The sequence below is a fragment of the Hyla sarda genome, chromosome 12 (genome assembly GCF_029499605.1).
Source record: "Hyla sarda isolate aHylSar1 chromosome 12, aHylSar1.hap1, whole genome shotgun sequence".
Lineage (NCBI taxonomy): Eukaryota > Metazoa > Chordata > Amphibia > Anura > Hylidae > Hyla > Hyla sarda.
The window spans coordinates 41,961,691-41,982,066 of NC_079200.1; the positions used below are offsets into that span (position 1 = coordinate 41,961,691).

At 41.8% G+C, this 20,376-nt stretch overlaps 1 protein-coding gene across 4 annotated transcripts in view; it reads right to left on the reverse strand.

The window, feature by feature from the left end:
• LOC130296566 (myosin light chain kinase, smooth muscle-like) overlaps window positions 1-20,376 on the reverse strand; it is a 105,398-nt gene that overhangs the window by 60,129 nt on the left and 24,893 nt on the right. The window contains exons 1-2 of one of the 4 annotated variants that reach the window (XM_056548224.1): window positions 15,977-16,361; window positions 6,752-6,871 (exon numbers count right to left, since the gene is read on the reverse strand). The exons of 1 other annotated variant lie outside the window; for it this stretch is intronic. In XM_056548224.1, the coding sequence (XP_056404199.1) occupies window positions 6,752-6,871; window positions 15,977-16,271 (415 nt within the window). In that variant the 5' untranslated portion in view covers window positions 16,272-16,361. Of the gene's footprint in view, window positions 1-6,732; window positions 6,872-15,976; window positions 16,362-20,376 lie in introns of those variants that run through there. 2 more of the 4 variants (XM_056548226.1, XM_056548225.1) reach the window with 2 other exon arrangements.

Below are 20,376 nucleotides of genomic sequence, written 5' to 3' on the forward strand. Positions count from 1 at the left end.
CATTATATGTAGGATAATATCACATAACATTAGGGGCTTTAATTCCCCTAACAAACGGAAAAAAGCCTTCCATGCATATACCCGCCTCAAGCATTTTACTGTGACTTGTTACCCTAGTTTTATTCATAAATCTTTTGTAAGAATGTACAGGGCGTCCTTTACCACTAAGTGTAGAGGAGTTGCTATTTTCTTGCACAACTCCCTTCCACTTGAGGTGACGGAGGCGAAATATGATCCTGAAGGTCGTTATCTAATCATTTTAGGCACTCTGTATGGGAAGAATATCTGCCTTGTGAATACTTACGCCCCCACTGACAACCCTATTTTATTCTTTAGAGATATGTGTTCCATTCTTGACTCCCTGACATATGAGACATTGTTGTGGGCCGGTGATTTTAACTTTGTTTATAATGACAAGATAGACCGTTCTAATACGGTTCAGTTTCGTAGGTCGGGGACTCAACGCCTATTATCCAGTCTGTTTGCTATGCACTCTTGTGGACACATGGAGGGAACATAATGGTACCAGTAGAGGTTACACCTATTATTCCCCGGTCCAACGCCACTACACGAGGATAGACTGGATCTTGGTCAACGCTGCGACGGTGCCTCAGCTGGTCTATGCTCGTCATGTCCCCGTGTCGTGGTCGGACCATGATCTGGTATTGTCAGTCTTTAATTTTATGTCCCCTCTCATATTACCATTTAGGTGGAGACTTAACGAGTCTTTATTGACTATGCCTAGAATTAAAACCCAATTGGAGAGCGATATAGCTTCCTACTTCTCTTTAAATAGCTCCCCGCAATCGTCTCCACATTGGACGTGGTTGGCCCATAAGGTTTACATCCGCAGACGCCTGATCTCCAGGGCCTCGGGTATTAAGCGAGATAGGTCTAGAGTCCAGGTGGCCTTGGAGGCCAGACTGTCTAGATTGTTTTTTGCCCATCAGCAGGATCCTACCCCCTTTCTTTATAAGTCTATTGCGGATACTAGGTTGCAATTGGATGCCCTGCTCTCTACTAAGGTTGAGAAAGCTTTGAGGTGGACGGGTGCAACCTATTATTGGTTGGCTAATAAACCTGACAGGCTTCTAGCGGCTATGCTTAAGAAAACTTCCTCGTTTAACCGAGTGCATAGTGTTCAGTTGAGACCTGGCCTCCGCACATCCCACCCTGATCGTATTTATGAGGCTTTTTCTTCCTTCTATACGCACCACTACTTGACCCCTCCTTCTCCCCCTAATTATTCTGCTTCTTTCAATGCCTTTTTCTCTCAATTGTCTCTCCCATCTTTATCTGCTTTGGACCGGGCCATTGACCACCTTAAACTGGGCAAGTCTCCTGGCCCGGACGGATTTTCTGCCTCCTACTTTAAAACATTTTCCTCTTTGCTAATTCCTCATCTGGTTTCCTTTTTCAACTCTTTTTCTCTGGCGCCAAACCTCCCTCTGAATTTCTTGATGCTTTGATCACTGTCTTGCCTAAACCCTCTAAGGACCACACTCTACCCTCTAACTATCGTCCTCTCTCTCTTCTTAATGTCGATTCTAAACTACTTACTTCTATTCTTGCTTCTAGACTTAATTCCTACTTGCCCTCTCTTGTCCACCAAGACCAGGTGGGATTTATCCCAGGCCAACAGGCCCCAGATAATATTAGGAAGATCTTGAACCTTATCAACTATTCAGATGTAACTAAAACTCCCATGCTTGCCCTAGCGCTAGATATAGAAAAAGGCCTTTGATACGGTCTCGTGGCCCTACCTGTTTCAGGTATTGTCGAAATTTGGCATTTCTGGTCCCTTTGTTTGCATGTTGCGTAGCATTTATTCGGCCCCGACGGCCTACTTGAAGCTGCCCTCCACTTCACCCTCATCTATATCTATAGGGAGGGGAACACGCCAGGGATGCCCCCTCTCACCGGCGCTTTTTGCGCTCGTGATGGAGCCCTTGGCGATTGCTATTAGAGACAACGTTAACATTAAGGGCCTTGTGGTGGGTTCGATGGAATATAAAACTTGCCTATTTGCAGATGACCTTTTCCTGACGTTAACGAATCCTTTAGTTACTTACCTAATTTACTCACTCTTGGACGGGTTTGCTGGGCTGTCGGGGTTGAAGGTGAATGTGGCTAAATCGGAGGTTATGTATTGCAATGTCCCACCCTTGACACGTCAATTGATTTAATTAAATTTTGGGTTTCACGACTCCTCCCAGGGCCTGTCCTATCTGGGTGTTAATCTTACTACATCCCTTAAAACTTTATATGCAGCGAACTATCCTCCTCTATTTCGCTCTATTAGAGCGGATCTAACTAAGTGGACAGTACCCCATATCTCGTGGATAGGCCGCATAAATGTATACAAAATGGTTATTCTTCCACGCATCCTGTACTTGTTCCACTCCCTTCCCATCCCGGTAGTGAAAAAAGACATATGCTCTCTTCAACACACTATTTCTCATTACATCTGGAATGGTAGACGACCCCCGCATTAATAAGACTGTTATGCATTATCATAAAAGGGTAGGTGGTCTATCGGTTCCCAACCTGCTGAAATATTACTATGCTGCTCGCCTAGCCCAATTGGCCCTTACACAAGCCACACAGAATGCCCCTAGATGGGTGGGGTTGGAGGCATCCCTTATCTCTCCCTACTCTTTCTCCGCCTTGATGTGGTCCTCTTGTCCTGTCTCAGCTCTTCTCTCCTCTTTGGCGCAAATCACTCTATTTTCCTTGTCTCTTTGGTGTCTGGTCCGCTTCAAATTCCATCTGCAATCCCCTATACCGCCCCTCCTCCCCTTTCTTTCTAATCCCGCTTTTCAACCTGGCATTTCCACTGCCTTGTATTCCTGGTGGCGCTCTGCTAAACTAACTAAATTATCTGACCTGCTGGTGGGTAAACAATTGATCACTATAAACACAACTCTGCTCTATACATACACTCCCGCCTAGGGAATATTTCCGGGCCCTTCAAATCCTATCATATTACTCCTCGTTGGGGCCTAAGGGCTTTAGGGTGAACACTACATTCTATGAAGCGGCCTTGCTTTATGGTCCTACGTTGCCAGGCATGCTTTCCCGCATTTATGCTCATCTAAATGCCCCCCCCCCTACTGATACTAAACTGCGCTTCATGGTAGCCTGGGAACGTGACCTACGTGTGACCCTATCTTTGCCCCAATGGCATGCTTGTTGCACAGCTATTAGTAAGGGTAGTTGGCAGGTCTCCTTAATGGAGACATCTATTAAAATCCTACATAGAGTCTACATGGTCCCTTCTAGATTGCACACACTTTACCCATCGGTGTCTCCTCTTTGCTTCAGGGGATGTCAGACTAATGGTTCTAGGCATCATATTTGGTGGAGCTGCCCTACGGTAGCACAACAAGGGTTCACAAGGTCTTGGTGGATTTATTTGGTGAACGCATGCCCAGTTCTCCGTCTTTTTGTCTTTTAAGCAACAGACCCAGTAGGATGCCATTTCGCACCTTTCGAATGGTTCAATTCATTCTTATGGCTACCAGGATACATATAGCAGCCCAATGGAAGTCCCTGTTATTGTCATTTCAGAAGGTTATAGATAGAGTTAACTTTATTATGCTTCGTGAAAAACTGTCTGCCATTCGTGAGAACAGGGTGGAATATTTTGATAAATTATGGGAAGAATGGCAGGCCTCTTCTTATTGCCCACCTATACAGAATTGCCTTTCTCTATATTGAACTGGGGGCGGGGAATTTTCCTATATTTTATATGTGCTTGAGGAGACTGTTTGTAGACGACCGATCCTGCCATTAACATGTATCTGTATTGTTTTCCATACGTGTGTGATGCATTCTTTGTTTCTGTGCGAATCAACGAGATGATGTAACCTCCATGTTATCTATTATGTGATTTTATGCCTGAAGAGGCATTTTACTATTTAACTTTTGCCTTTTGTACTGCTATCATTACTCTTTTCAATAAAAGATTCTTGGTTTGACTGTTAAAAACTTGTCCAGAGGAAAAGTTGCAGAGTTCCTTTCCTCTGGACAGTTTTTGATAAATCTCTTTTCAACTTATGATGATTTATTGTTTTAGTACTGTCTGCCATGTTGTCAAGAAGAATATAATAATAAAAGGTCAGTATTATATAAAGAAAGCTTTCCATCGCGAAACCTGTGTATACTTAAAAATGAGGTTTTTAACCCTTTAACGACGCAGGACGTATATTTACGTCCTGCGCCAGCTCCCGCAATATGAAGCGGGGGTCGCGCTGCGACCCCGCATAACATCGCGTCGGTCCCGGCGCTAATCAACGGCCGGGACCCACGGCTAATACCACACATCGCCGATCGTGGCGATGTGCAGTATTAACCCTTTAGAAGCGGCGGTCAAAGCTGACCGCCGCTTCTAAAGTGAAAGTATCCCGGCTAGTCAGTCGGGCTGTTCGGTACCGCCGCGGTGAAATCGCGGCGTCCCGAACAGCTTGCAGGACACCGGGAGGGCCCTTACCTGCCTCCTCAGTGTCCGATCGACGAATGACTGCTCCGTGCTTGAGATCCAGGCAGGAGCAGTCAAGCGCCGATAACGCTGATCACAGGCGTGTTAATACACGCCAGTGATCAGCATAGGAGATCAGTGTGTGCAGTGTTATAGGTCCCTATGGGACCTATAACACTGCAAAAAAAAAAAAAAAGTGTTAATAAAAGGTCATTTAACCCCTTCCCTAATAAAAGTTTGAATTACCCCCCTTTTCCCATAAAAAAATAAATAAAACAGTGTAAATAAAAATAAACATATGTGGTATCGCCGCGTGCGTAAATATCCGAACTATAAAAATATATCATTAATTAAACCGCACGGTCAATGGCGTACGCGCAAAAAATTCTAAAGTCCAAAAAAGCGTATTTTGGTCACTTTTTATACCATTAAAAAAGAAATAAAAAGTGATCAAAAAGTCCGATCAAAACAAAAATCATACCGATAAAAACTTCAGATCACGGCGCAAAAAATTTGCCCTCATACCGAAAAATAAAAAAGTTATAAGGGTCAGAAGATGACATTTTTAAACGTATAAATTTTCCTGCATGCAGTTATCATTTTTTCCAGAAGTACGACAAAATCAAACCTATATAAGTAGGGTATCATTTTAACCGTATGGAACTACAGAATAATGATAAGGTGTCATTTTTACTGAAATAGGCACTGCCTAGAAACGGTAGCCCCCAAAAGTTACAAAATGGCGTTTTTTCTTTGATTTTGTCGCACAATTATTATTTTTTCCGTTTCGTCGTAAATTTTTGGGTAAAATGACTGATGTCACTGCAAAGTAGAATTGGTGACGCAAAAAATAAGCCATAATATGGATTTTTAGGTGGAAAATTGAAAGGGTTATGATTTTTTAAAAGGTAAGGAGGAAAAAACGAAAGTGCAAAAAGTCCTTAAGGGGTTAAACACCTGTCCATACAAGTAGGAGAAGAAGCTAGTTACTTTATCTCTCCTTCATATCATAGTGCAAATTTCATTGGGTATTCTGCTCAGGCTGCAGATTAAATAAAAACATACTTACCTTCCTGCCTCCCCTGCTACACCATTCTAAACAAGCCCAGTACTACTGAGCAATACTTCCAGCATCAGGGTCGACACATGCAATTGTCTTTTTAGCCAATAAGCACCTGAGGTGGGGCAGCATTGCAGCCACTTGTAGGCTGAGCAGTTAACTCTACATGCCAAACCTGGAAGTACTGAGCAGCAGTACCAGAGCTCCTTAAAGGGGTACTCTGGTGCTTAGACATCTTATCCCCTACACAAAGGATAAGATGCCTGACCGCGGGAGTCCCGCCGCTGGGAACCCCCGTGATCTTGCACGCGGCACCCAGTTTGTATTCAGTCCCTGGAGCGTGTTCGCTCCGGGTGTGATTACGGGCGATCACAGGGCGGGCGGCGTGTGACGTCACGTCTGCGCCCCCGTGTGAAGTCACGCTCCGCCCCTCAATGCAAGTCTACGGGAGGGGATAAGATATCTAAGCACCGGAGTACCCCTTTAAGAACAGTGGCAACTGTGGAGTGAGGAGGACAAGTAAAAGTTTTTCTTCTATTTGACAGCAGCCTGAGTAAGTTTAACCTATAGAAACGTTACCACAGAATCCCCCCCCCCCCCCCCCCTTTAATCTTATTTTCCTTACTGCCAATATGGCTGATATGATGGTAGAAGAATTCTGGAGTGAAAATGCTGAGCTCTTAAGAGTGAAAACATCTCAATTTATAGGAACCTTCATCTATGTATACAAGTACAATTGTTCCCTATTATAACTTTACTTCGACACAACCACACACAGTTGCAGTAAAAGATTGTCTTCTAGCATCTCTCAAATGATACAAATAAGTAATTAAATCTCCAGGAAATAAAAAACCATCCTCTAGATGGGGTGGTCTTCACAATGCGGTGGTCTTGGAGAGATTTTACCATATAAAAAGTATCAGAATTGCTTTCTTTATGAGTTGAAAATATTTAATACTAAAACAAGTCATCAGTAAATTCAGACTTTGCCTTAAAGAGGTTGATTTGAAAAACATGGCTGCTTTCTACCAGAAACTGCGCTACTCTTGTCCATGGCCTGTGTCTGGTACTACAGCTCAGTCCAATTCACTTGGATGGAGAAGAGAACCAGACACAGGCCATAGACAAGAGTGGCACTGTATCTTGAATACAGTCATGGTTACTAATCCCATACATTTTCCAAACTACTGACCCAGGAAGAGGTCCAGTACCTTTTCCAGTGTCCTCTGCAGTCTTTATAACATTGCTCTCCCAATTCTTTTCCAGCTTCATGTGCAGCTCTCCAGGTGAAACCATGCTTTTTGTTTTCTCTACAGACCCACAAAACAAATCTATAAAAAAAAAAAAAAAAAAAAAAATTAATTAATTAAGATTAAAAATAAAAAATAAAACTGTGAAGCACTAATCTTATTGCAATAATCTTAGGACCAGTTTTTGTAGTCATATTCTCAATAAGATGGGACACTGATCCATTGAATCCAGAAGCGCCAATGGTGCTGTGGATCCATATGACCTAAAGGGATGTTCTCATCTGCCTTTTTCAGCTCAGAGCATAGGCAAGCCTATTCTGTGATTGACATTTTAGATACATTTGCACTTTGCATGACTCTGTGACACAGGAGAGCTTGCACACAAGCAGTAGAGCTTCTGTCTGAAGTGTCACTGATTTGTTTACATAAAGATAAGGGTGGAAATGTATCAAAGACTGTGCAGAGGAAAAGTTGTTTATTTGCCCATAGTAACCAATTTTTAGTAAACCACAGGTTTTGACAAATCTCCCCCATAGTTCCTGGCAGATTACGGTTTTGGTCAGAGAGCACTTGTGACGTCAGCCGCAGACTGTCCACTGCTTTCAGGGTACGGAGAGGTGGTCTGTAATAGACATGAGCAACGTTACAGTACTTAGATTCTGCACGAACCCCGCGGCTCGGTGGTTGCTGACTTTATCCTGCATAAAGGAGTTCAGTTTTTAGGTGCTCCGGTGGGCTGGAGACTCTCCTAGGACTGTGTCCACCTTTTCCAGCCCACCGGGGGCACCTGAAAGCTGAACTAATTTATGCAGGCTAAAATCAGCAACCATCGAGCCACGGGGTTCGTGCAGAATCTAAGTACTGTAACGTCGCTCATGTCTATTACAGACCACCTCTCCGTACCCTGGAAGCAGTGGACAGCCTGTGGCTGATGTCACACGTGCTCTCTGAACAAAACCGTAATCTGCCAGGAACTATGGGGGAGTTCATGCAGAATCGAAGCACTGTAACAGACAATCAGCAGTAAACAAGAGGCAGAGAAAAGCAGTTGTAACATGAAAAGGAGGAAGTTAGAAAATTATATATATATTTACATAAGTGTATAACTTTACATGCCCTACAATTTAAAAAATGATGGAGATGGGGATACCCCTTTAAAAAGGGGTTTACCAGGATGTTCTAAAAACTGGGTAGAGGCTGAAACCAGCCTATAAAAGGGAAAAATAACCTTGCCCATTCCAGTGTCCCCACCAAGCCTACTGCAATGATGTGACATAGTTTGGTGACATGACTATGCAGCCAGTTACTGGCCTCATTAAATGCCATATATGGAATAAGAGACTCTCTAGAAGGGCACACTGACAGCAGAATTACAGATAATGGCTTATTTATCTTTTCTAGGCAGGTTCCAGATGCGATATGGCTTAAAAAAAATAAATAAATAAAAAAAAATGTCCAGATGAGTTAAGAATTGGCTTCTAAAAAGAACGATTAAAGTCTTGGAAGGTCCTGTCAGTTAACTTGACAATAATAGGGTATGGACGGGGCATTATTTTGCCGGCTAGTACAGACGGTAATGAAGATACTTTGCAAAAGGTAACTCACAATGATGATTAAGAGGGCATATTGGGTGTCCAGGATGTAGAGCTATAGATATGAGTGTAGACTGCAGCTCTCCATATCATGCTCATGGATGCTTTGTATGCGGTACAATTTGAAATAACGCAATAAAAGTAAAAAGCAAGATAGTGAGATGACTTCAGAATTGTGAGATATCTTTTACAAAAGTATTTTTATTACTGTCTTTACTAGTCGGCAGAAAAATACCCTGTCCATACCCTATCATTGTCAAGTTAAATGAGCCGGAGCAGAGCTTGGTGGAGCTCTTGTGTATAGGGGACATTGTTCAGCGTTATTGCTTCTAAACTGCAGGTTAAAAGGTCCTGTCAGTTAACATCTATAGGAAACCTCTGGAATGTCATATAAAGGGTTGAAAACTTGTAAAAACCTGACAATTTGCTGGGCATGACCTTTATTGGAAGAAGTAAAGAGGGAGTGCAGTAATGCTTTGTACTAAACATTCCAGGAAAAGCTGCTACAAAGTGTTGTATTTAGTACAGGACACAGGAAATCAATGATCACAAAATTCTATAGAATTTCTATGTTGCTGGGACATGCTATGGACAGAATCAGTCTCCCCCCCCCCCCCTTTGGCAGCTGACAAACTGTAGCATCTTCTTACTGCCCCGGTAGAAGGCATATGCAGCTAGAAATCCAAATTGCTGCAATAGCTCTGCGAGTAACTGGACATGTACGTCTTCCAGTGCTCAGCTCAGTAGGTGGTTGGGTAGAAGATGTGCACTCAGCCCAGTAGGGGACATGCATATAGTTATACATCATTAAAAGCAGGTGACATCATACTATTTAAGTAAATGTCATAGCTCATCACTGGATCCTTTTTGTCAACTTCTAAGAGGCAGGATTTTTTATTTACCATTTATACAATGAATTTGAAGATGGAAGAACATTAGGCTTTATCCATTTTGATTTCCAGTTGTCCATCAGAACAACAATTTCAATACCAACACATTAGGTTTTTTCTCTGCCATTTTAGAGAGACATTTTTGTTGCTCCATGTAAAGTGATTGAATGTTACTATTGTCCAAGGAACTTCACATTCATGTACTAATAGAACTTCCTTCAAACTTATCTTTTTGTCTAAATTGAACTTTAAAAGGAAGAAAATTTCCTGACATAGTGTGAAATCTTGTCCGTCAAAGATCTGACCCATAAAATTAAGAAGCACAAGAGAAAAAAAAAACAGAACATATTGTTGCTTTAAGGGTATTTTCTGACAAGTTACCAATAAACTGTTAGCCAGTTATGGGAATGGAAACTTGTTGGAATTGCAAGTTTGAGGAGTTCTAGGGAAACAAGTAATGTGTTCTCATATATTTAGGCCAAATTCATAGTCCCACTTGATCAGCTGACGGTTTGTCCGTTTCCTTAGTGTATGGATAAAGCCAGGGGAGAATAAAAGCCACCTCTAAATTCTCTCTCAGCCTGGCACTCCCCCCCCCCCTCAATCAGGTAGGATAGGGTACTCTCTGCTCTTAATATAGTGGAATGTGTATATGCCATTAACCTGGTCATACATGTGCAATAGGTCAGATTCCAAATTCTCTGGACAGCAGATTTCCAAACAGTCTGAATAACTGACCTCAATAGGTAAGAAAATAGGCTGCAGCTAATATGCAGCAAAATATGACATGTCTGACCTTGGCCTAAAGGAAAGCGTCACACTTGCCATATTTTGCTGCATATTTTCTTACCAATTCAATGTGTAGCAAAATCAGCTGCAAAATATATATGCTGCAATATAGAGCATGTTAAAATAAGAAAATGCATTGAAACTGCATATAGTGTGTCCGACACCAACCACCACCACCGGTTGCTGAAGTCTAGCCATGTGAATAAGTTGGTTTATTTAAGTGATTTGTTCACAGCTGCAATAAAGGAAACACCTGCCTATAATTCCTACAGTCAGCATTGCTAAGTAAGGCTATGTTCATGCCGTGGAATTTCCATATGGAATTCCGCACGGAGATTCCGGAGCAGCAGAGTCTCTCTGAATTCAACAGGATTCTGCTGCGCTGTGCACAAGGCGGAATTTCCGTGCCAGATGTTTCTGGCATGGAAAATCCGATTTCCTCATCCACAGAAGGAATGAACCTGCTCATTCTTTCTGCATAGCCATCTATGAGGCGGTCTGTTCCCGTGCAATGTCTGCACTGAGATTTTCCATGCGGACATTCCGAGGTGTGAACATAGCCTAAGAGCCATCTTATTAATTTGGGCATAATGTAGCTGGCATGCGTGGCTCCACTGTAACCCTAAAAAACTTAAATTTAGTGCAATTACGCAGAACTGAATCATGGATATTATAGGCTTTTAATATTAATTTTTTTATTCCGTAGTATAATCGTGGGTGCACATTGACTTAGAGTTTCCTTATCTTCTTTCACCTAAGCTACTATAGCAAAGGTCAACAAGAAGTGTCCAGATCTACATCACTGCAAATGGTACCGTTCACAAAGAATTTCCTGAGGAATCGTAAAGGAACAGCAGGAAGCCCCTTGATTACAGACCAGAGGCACTCCAGTAGGGGTAGGGAATGATGGGAGTCCGCAGCCTCTTGTTTATTTTCTTTTTTTTTTGTTTTCGCTTTTTGTTTCACCATGCAAATCTCTCCATGTTTGAAACACAGTGAGTAGGGATCATATTGTGGTGTCCCAGCACCTATAGCTTTTCTGTGGCTTTGGACTGTCTAGGGCAGCTAGGTAGCGTACGGCGTTGGGCCCACCAAGGGACTTACAGTTAAGTCTTCATATTTTAGTGAACTAATAATATTTTACTAAATTAATTCTAATATTGTTATATGGACATATGTTTTTCTATATCACTGTAATTTTAATTGAGAGCAGTAAACCCCATGTGACCCTCTCTGTCAATGGGAACTCCTAAATTCTCACCTTTATAGTGTAGTCGGGGAGGAGTTACTCCCAGTTCTAGTTTAGTTACTGCTGAGCCACAGTTCAGTTCAGGTGTGTGCTGTGTGATCTGAGGAGAGGCCTAGCTTAAATCTAATCCCTCAACTGGTAATCCAGCTAGGAGGAAGTTCATGCCTCTGCAGAACGGTTTTCAGTATGTTGACAGGACCCTCACTACCAGGATTCAAATCTTCTGGCTCACAAGTCAGTATAAATCTGTTTGGTGTAAGCAACACAAGTCCCAGCAATGCAACAGGGCTTCCAAGGGGTTACGGTGCACTTGTTCACCTAAAGCAATGTCTAGGACATTGGTGCCCTGGTGACACAAAGTCATCAGGTATTTCTACTAACACCCCGTGGTGTATAGTGCCAATATAAATCTGCAGAGCTGTACACAGATGGTATGTATGCAGCTTCTTTGCAGGTCTGTGTGTATCCATGGTCAAAGTCTACAAACAAATCCTTTTATAGTCTCATTCTGCTATTTATTTTAATCTGCAGCTTTAGGTTTGGATTGATGGGGGGTCCGAGTGGTAAGAACCCCACCACTGAGCACTGTGGCCCCCCTCTTTTTTTTTTTGCTGAGCTCTCCTTTGAAAGTCCCATGTTCTATTACGCTTTCTTTTGAAATACGCCACGAGAAAGCTACCTTCCAGAAGATGTATTAAAAAAGGTTTCACAGAGACAACATTATAAGTAAATAAAAAAAATAAAAGAGAAGAGGGGCACTGTTAGATATCGCTGATCAATTGGGTTCCAACACTTCTGCCAATCAGCTGTTTGGAGCCCTGCATTATACTCTCAATTGGGCCAGAAGGCCCCTGCCATTCATTGTATAGTGGTAGCGGTAGATAACTGCAGCTTGGCTCCTGATAGGGGATAAGTTTCAGATCACGGTCAGACCCCCTGCTACCTGAAACTTATCCCCTATCCTTAGGATAGGGGATACGTTTTTATATATCCCAGAAAAACACTTTAAAGTAATCCCAAATGGGGCCCCCGGCTCTTTGTTGAAATAGCGCATGTAGTCTACAGCACAAGAAAATAGCAGACACAACCCCTCAAAACATCGCTATGGCAGAGACCGAGACTGACGAATGCAGCACTCTGGTTTTCCCATAGAGATGTATTAAGGGGCGTGTCAGCCGCCGCTAGGGCCCAATACGGGAGATTGCAGGGGGTCCCTGAGGTCAGACCTGCGATCTGAAACGTATCCCCTATCCTGTGGAAAGGGGATAAGTTTTGCTATCCTGGAGTACTCCTTTAATGGCAGCTGAGCGGCAGTTACCCAGTGCTACCACTATACAATGAACAGCGCAGGGCTTCTGGCTTATAAACAGCTGATTGTGTAGACACACGGCAGCAATGCCAAAGTCGATCAGTAATCGATGGGTCTATCCTGTGGACAGGCCAATCAGAAAGTCCCGGAACACCCCTTTAAATGACAACTGGAGACCGGCATTCTGTTTGGAGAAAGTCCATGTCTGATCCTCTTTTGCTTTACAGTCTACTTAGGATTTATGCTTGACACAGTATTCACACATAGCAGTACTGTACTATGCTATGCGGTCACTTCAAGGGTTGCAAACCTGCATGCATTTTACTGTGCTCTTGGCCAAGGATACATTTTTACAGGTGAATTTTTTTTTTTAACCTGTGTTTCACCCTTAAAATAAAATAAAAAACAAGACGAATAAAAAAAAAATACCACAGGAAAACTAGACTACAGTCCACGTCTTGCGATGTAAATAGAGTGATATGGGCTCACAGCACATGAAAGCAATTCCATGTCACAGTACTCAAATTTCAGGTCTTTCCTGTCACATCTGGCCTTGGAGTAGACAAGCAGGGGAAACAACAGTCTCCACAGCCAGAGGGGTCAAGACAGAAAATCCTAATGAGTGCGGAATGAATGCAACTCCCCATGGCTACAGCTTTCTGTGAATTGCTTGGTTCTGGTAAATAGTTTCTTTATAAATAATAGTAAGGCTGGGTTCACACTACGTTTTGTCCCATACGGGAGCGCATACGGCAGGGGGGAGCTAAAAGCTCGCGCTCCCGTATGTTACCGTATGCGCTCCCGTATGTCATTCATTTCAATGAGCTGACCGGAGTGAAACGTTCGGTCGGCTCATTTTTGCGCCGTATGCGCTTTTACAACCGGACCTAAAACTGTGGTCAACCACGGTTTTAGGTCCGGTTGTAAAAACGCATACGGCGCAAAAATGAGCCGACCGGACCGAACGTTTCACTCCGGTCAGCTCATTGAAATGAATGACATACGGGAGCGCATACGGTAACATACGGGAACGCGAGCTTTTAGCTCCCCCCTGCCGTATGCGCTCCCGTATGGGACAAAACGTAGTGTGGACCCAGCCTAAGAGGTAAAACACTTCCAGCATCACAGGAAGCAAGAGATAAAAAAGGGACATACTGTACATATAAATAAACAGATTCAGTAAAGTATACATGAGGACACATATCTGAAGGTAGACAAGATGACAGTTCTTGTATATTTAACAGGCTAAATATATGCACCAGAAAAAGTTCCTTGTTGCCTATGGCAACTAAAGCTGCAATGTAATTGGTTGTTGTTAAAACTGTCCAACAGAAAAAGTTGCCCATAAGAGAATATATAGTCTAAACCCCATTTAAAGAGGTTATTCAAGCTCTAAAAACTATCTCCCAAGAGGCAATGGCGCTGATTGGGATGATGTGAGTTGGCCTATCCCGAGGATCGACCAATTTTTAAAGTACAGTTAAAGTGTGGGTTCTTTGGTGAAATGTATTTATGACCTATTCTCAGCATAAGTCATCAATATCAGATTGGTGGGGTGCCACCACCCAGGACCCCTACCGATTAGCTGTTTGCCAGAGATGTGGTGCCCGCACACTTCTCTGCCCTACTCTGTCTAGGTGAGAGCCTGTCCTATAGACTTATGATCGAGATGTTCTCTATATGTATGACACGGAGCAGGGCAAGAATGCACTAAACACTCATCTCTAGGCTTGTTCTACTGATCGATCAGGTCTGAACACTCTGATCAGTTTGTTTATGTCGCTACAACACAAACTTTTTTTTTTTTTTTTTTTAAAGATCGTTCCGATAGATTCTTTTACACACACACACACACACACGTATTTAGTGCCTTAAAAGGGGTACTCTGGTAGAAAACAATTTTTTTAAATCAACTGGTGCCAGAAAATGAAACAGATTTGTACATTACTTCTATTTTAAAATCATAAACCTTCCAGTACTTATCAGCAGCTGTATGGTCCAGAGGAAGGATGAAGATTTTTTATATAGAAGTCATTTACAAATCTAACTTTCTGGCACCAGTTGATTAAAAAAAAAAATATGTATGTATGTATGTATGTATGTATATATTTATAATTTTTTTTTCACCGGAGTACCCTTTTATGCATTGTCTGTAGGGCATTTCTTATTTATCTATGGAAATTCAGTTGTCATCTGGCCAGGGCATTTATCATACAGACAAAAAAAAAAAAAAAGCCACAAACACCGTTTTCTGAAAACTGCTATATATGTGACTCCAGCCTACATGTGGTACAATATATATGTGTGTATGTATATGCAGAAACTTCACAATAAGTAGGATTTAGCTAGAATGTTGTCTTATTAATGCATGAACTTTTACAAGTCTACAAAATAAAAAAATAAATAATCGATGGCCCTCACATAGAATTTTAAGTCAGACCCACGCAAGCATAGATACAGGAGCATAATTATTGTGTCCATATTATTGACTATAGGTCCATGCCAGATGTTGCATACCAGCGATCGATATTGACAACACCATATATCCATCATACATCTCCCATTTAGCATTGGTCACTCTTCCATACACCTCCTCATTACATAGTTAGTATGGTTGAAAAAAGACATACGTCCATCAAGTCCAACCAGGGGATTGAAGGGAAGGATGTAAGGGGATAAGGGAAAGGGATGTAGTTTTATAATTCTGCATAAGCATTAATGTTATTTTGTTCCAGGAATGTATCTAACCCTGCTTTAAAGCTGTTAATTGTTCCTGCTGTGACCAGTTCCTGAGGTAGACCGTTCCATAAATTCACAGTCCTCACGGTAAAGAAGGCGTGCCTCATTGCCGATATACATTCACCAATATTTAGTACCATAAATGATGCAAACCTTAAGTTTTGCATATTTTCCTATTCCTCTGCACTCTATTCTATGCATGTATCACAACTGTCTAAAACACATTAGAAAGAATTCAGCATCTGAACACTGAAGTCGAGGGAGGACACAAACCTAACACACTGCAAATGAAAAAAACACTGCTAAATGACAGCAAAAAAATAAAGTGTGCAGTCAGTGAATGAGAACTAAACCACTGCACATCAGGCACATACAAGTCATATGTGAACGCCACATGTGAACTTAGCCCAAAATGTAAACCTTCTTACCAAATTTAATGCACTATAAAATCTCACATTGTGTCCACACAGACGGAGCAGAGTTTACTGCAGTACATTAGGCTACACTTTCCTGTTAGCATAAACTAACCTAAAACAGCAGAGAAAAGGAAAAAGCATTTGGTGCAATAAAGTCTGCTCCATCTGCACATCTCTTGTAGATAAACCCTCTAGTACTTACCCATGTGCTGTAGTCCTCTGCAGCCATTCTCTGATCGTTTTGGTTGCCCCTCTTTGTTGCCATTTAAGGGGGGCTTCCCCAGCTGGATCCTCAGGGTGGATGTATAACTCATTTTGGGGAGAGCTCCTGTCTGCTTGCCTGTCTCATTGAGACTGCCTGGAGTTTCACTATAACTCCCTGAGGAACTAGTTATGTAGGCACAGTGGCTGGGAACTCTCTCAGTACCAATCATTGTGCACACAGCAGCTGGGCTGAGCTTATCGGTAGCTGTATCCCTAGGGGCTCTCTTACACATGTTCTCTTAGTGCTACACCACTGTGTACAATAAAACAAGTGTGATACTAGGTGCTTTTATACAAGGCTATAAAAATTATGAATGCATTAGACCTTGTACACATGTGAATGCCAGGTCACTGGCAACTTCTGATAGATCACACTGATTTCTAGTTGGCACTGGTGCCAATATGTAATAGTTTCCAGGAATGAGGATCCCTCTGAACAGACGTATCCAAGGTCCATTTCACAGGGGTGAATTATTAATGCAGTTTTTTTCCTTTTACATATTCTTCCCCATATAGCACTGCATGTGTTTTATTACTCAACAATGAGACATCCCTTAGTACACACATTGCAACTGAAATGCCCGAAACCTCTGTAGTTATACTAGTACCCAACATTGCCCGTTCTTATGACCTAATCCTTGTGGGAGCGGAAAAGCAACAATTATATATAAATAACTCAGTGATAAGTTACTCAGTACCTAATCATGTACATATCACTTTGTGTGTCTAGGACCTATATATCCCTTACAAATTAGCATTTAAATGTAGCTCACTTGATTTTTGTTCTTTCCTTGTGGAGGGGGCTTGTCCGTCTCTCTCCCTCACTGTGGATGACTTATCTGCACCGAGTCTGGGAGCAGCCTGGCAGTGCAGTTTTTATGCATACATTTTCTATCTGTTTCTAGTAAAGCTGCATGCAAATCAACATAGCTGTCACTATGTGTGTCATTCAGCTTTCACAGACTCCTGATTTTCTGATCAGCTTCTTTGTCATTCAGGAGTCAGAGAAAGGTTTGGTTGTTCAAGCATGCTAGGAGTTGTAGTTTTGCAACAGTGCAGTGTTTGTAAAGCACCGTGTTAGAGCAGTGTTGCCTTTAGCTGTTGTAAAACTAAAACTCCCAGCATGCCCACACATCCCTTTTCTGTAGTTTTGCAACAGCTGGATGCACACAGCTGGAGAATACACAGCTCTAACAGAGTTTTACAGAGATTGTACCCCCAGCTGTTGTAAAACTACAACTCTTATCATGGGAGTTGTAGTTTAGGAACAGCTGAAGGCTACAGTGCAGCATTGGTGATCTCCTATACAGGATACCAACACAAATTATTAGTAGTACTACAAAATATTAAATAAGTTTCATAATGACAGTGCCTCTTTAAATAGAGCAAAATACGTTACAAAAAATATTTTGACTACTGATTTACAGATTCTTCAATATGGCCGCTTTGCTAGACAATCTTCAGGGGACTGGGAAAGCTTTGGGAGTACTTTGAGCCATACATTGTTTACTGCCTGACACCCGGCTTTCCCAATCTCCTGAAGAGAATATCTGGCTGGTAAAGCAGCCATACTGAAGCCTTTTCAGAAGGCTGGTGGTGGCACACATACTGCCTCTTCCAGCTCCCACAATGATGTCTATCCTCCCCTCTCGTCCCCTTTCCCATTCTCTGCACCTGCCTGCCAGACAGTTAAATCATAGTTTACCATGACATTGGCCTGGTGGCAGGATGTTTAAAACTGATGGGCAATCTCTGCAGCTGGAAAGTAACTTGATTAGGAGATGTACACATACTATTGGACTTTTTGTGCATCTACTCAGGCTTGCATGCTCAGTTGAGCCGAGAGTACATATGTATGAAGGGATCAGTAAAAAGCTGACAGTGGAAAATGCTTGTGGCTGGTGGCCACTGTGTGTGTGTGTGTGTGTGTGTGTGTGTGTGTGTGTGTGTGTAAATGAACAGTAGAAAATAGGAACGGAGGTAGCGCTGGATCCAGTCCAAGATTAAGTAACTTGTGGCACAAACCAGTATATATTGTAAACTATTTATTAGAGCACATACCAATGCATTCCTGGCCCGGATCGGGCCCTTCTTCAGGATTAGAGTGCATATAAAATCTAGAGGAATCACATGGCTTTATAGCTATACAGACACAGGCTTCAAACAGGTTACGTCAATCTGGGTGCAGGAAAGGCTAAAAGAAAGATAAAAATGACCAAACTTATATGAATCATTAGCAGTGGATTATAAAAAAAATACCTATAATACCTGTATATATAAAATTCATTAATTTCTTATGATAAACACAAGAGGTATTGTGAGAGCGCAGCGCCATGAGAAGATAAAGGAAACTAGTGCAAAAGGGGTGGAGTCGCATGTTGTTTTATACTGGATGCCGGAGTAATGGGCATAGGGAGACAGCACTATGTGAGTCCGGGCCGGGGCTGTGATAAGACAGGGCCTGCATCAGATAAATAGTAAGTGATGCTGGAGCGATATGAGCGGCTGGTACGGTGTTCATAAGGGGCGGGACATAACCTGCATCGGGAAGGTGGTAGATAATGCCGGAACTACTGTATATTTGGGGAAACGCGACCCTTATGAGCCACATTAAATTTTATCGACGTTATATACCTGTTTTTTTTTTTTTTTTTTTTATCTGGAAAGGACTGCCCTCCTCTGTGGATCTTCTCTTAACCACACTGAATAGCAATGACTGGGGGGGTATGCTTTACCAGTAACAGTAGTCAGTCTAGTATTGAATTCCTAGATTTGATAATCTCCCACAACAATCATCAATTCGTCACTTCAACATTTTTCAAAAGTGTCAACACAGTTACATAGGAGTACGCCAGCGGTCATTAAAAAAGTGGCTAGAAAATGTGCCGTACACACAATACAAAAAGAGTTCACAAAAACTGTACGAATGATCAGGATTTCAAATCTCAGGCTAACATTTTACTAAAACGATTGTTAGCTAAAAACAAATACCCCATAAACTTCCTGTCGGATGCTTTAAAAAAAAAAAATTAAAAAAAATAGAGTCTTAATCAATTAGAGCGTGTTTAAAACCTAAAAGAGAAATCCCCAGACCCCCGAAGTTTTGATACTAATTTTATCACTACTTTTAGTTCTTCTGCATCTTCTATTAAATCTATTTAAAAAAAAAAAATCTGACATTTTAACCAGTGATCCATTCGTACATGATTCCATTTCCACAAATCCGCAACTTACTTTCCACAGAGCCCTCTCTCTTTAAAATTTTTTAGCCCCTAGTCAGATTAAAGGGGTACTCCGGTGAGAACCTTTTTTCTTTTAAATCAACTGGTGGCAGAACGTTAAACATATTTGTAAATTACTTCTATTAAAAAAAAAATCTTAATCCTTCCTGTACTTATTAGCTGCTGAATACTACAGAGGAAAGTCTTTTCTTTTTGGAATGCTCTCTGATGACATCACGAGCACAGTTCTCTCTGCTGACGTTATTATAATAATAATAATAATAACGCTTTATTTTTTATTGTTGTCCTTAGTGGGATTTGAACCCAAGTCCCCAGCACTGAAAGGCAGCAGTGCTAACCACTGAGCCACCATGCTGCCCTTCGCATACATCTGCTATACATGGTTGATAAAATGGAGAGATATGTTAGCAGAGAGCACTGTGCTCGTGATGTCATCAGTGTTCCAAAAAGAAAGGAATTTCCTCTGTAGCATTCAGCAGCTAATAAGTACTGGAAGGATTAAGATTTTTTAATAGAAGTAATTTACAAATATGTTTAACTTTCTGCCACCAGTTGATTTAAAAGAAAAAAAGGTTTTCACCGGAGTACCCCTTTAAGCAACACAACAAGGAAACTACATATGGCGAAAAACCAGATAGCTATCGTTGCGGCAAGAGCAGATGTCTCTGCTGCAATGAGATTGCTCATAACCATGATCATATAATAATATCTCGGGTCTCAGGTGACCGCTTTGAAATCAAATACCATCTAACCTTTGACTCCGACTGTTATTTAATTGAATGCCAATGTGGACTCCAGTATATTGGCAGAACTGCTCAAAAAAAATGAGAAGTCATGTGAACAAGCATAGGTTTAATGTAAAAACTAAATTTCTTCTTCATAGTTTATCTAGACATGCTGCGATAGATCATTGTGACTCTCCTGCCAAATTTCTAGTCACCCCCATACCCCCCCCAAGTCCAACAGGTTTGACGTATTCTGGATCTATAAGATGAACTCCCTCCGACAGTCAGACCTTAAAGTCTCAGAGACCATTCTGATCTAAGATAACACCTCTTCATGTTGGTTCGGAGCTCTTATAGTCTAGCCGTAATAT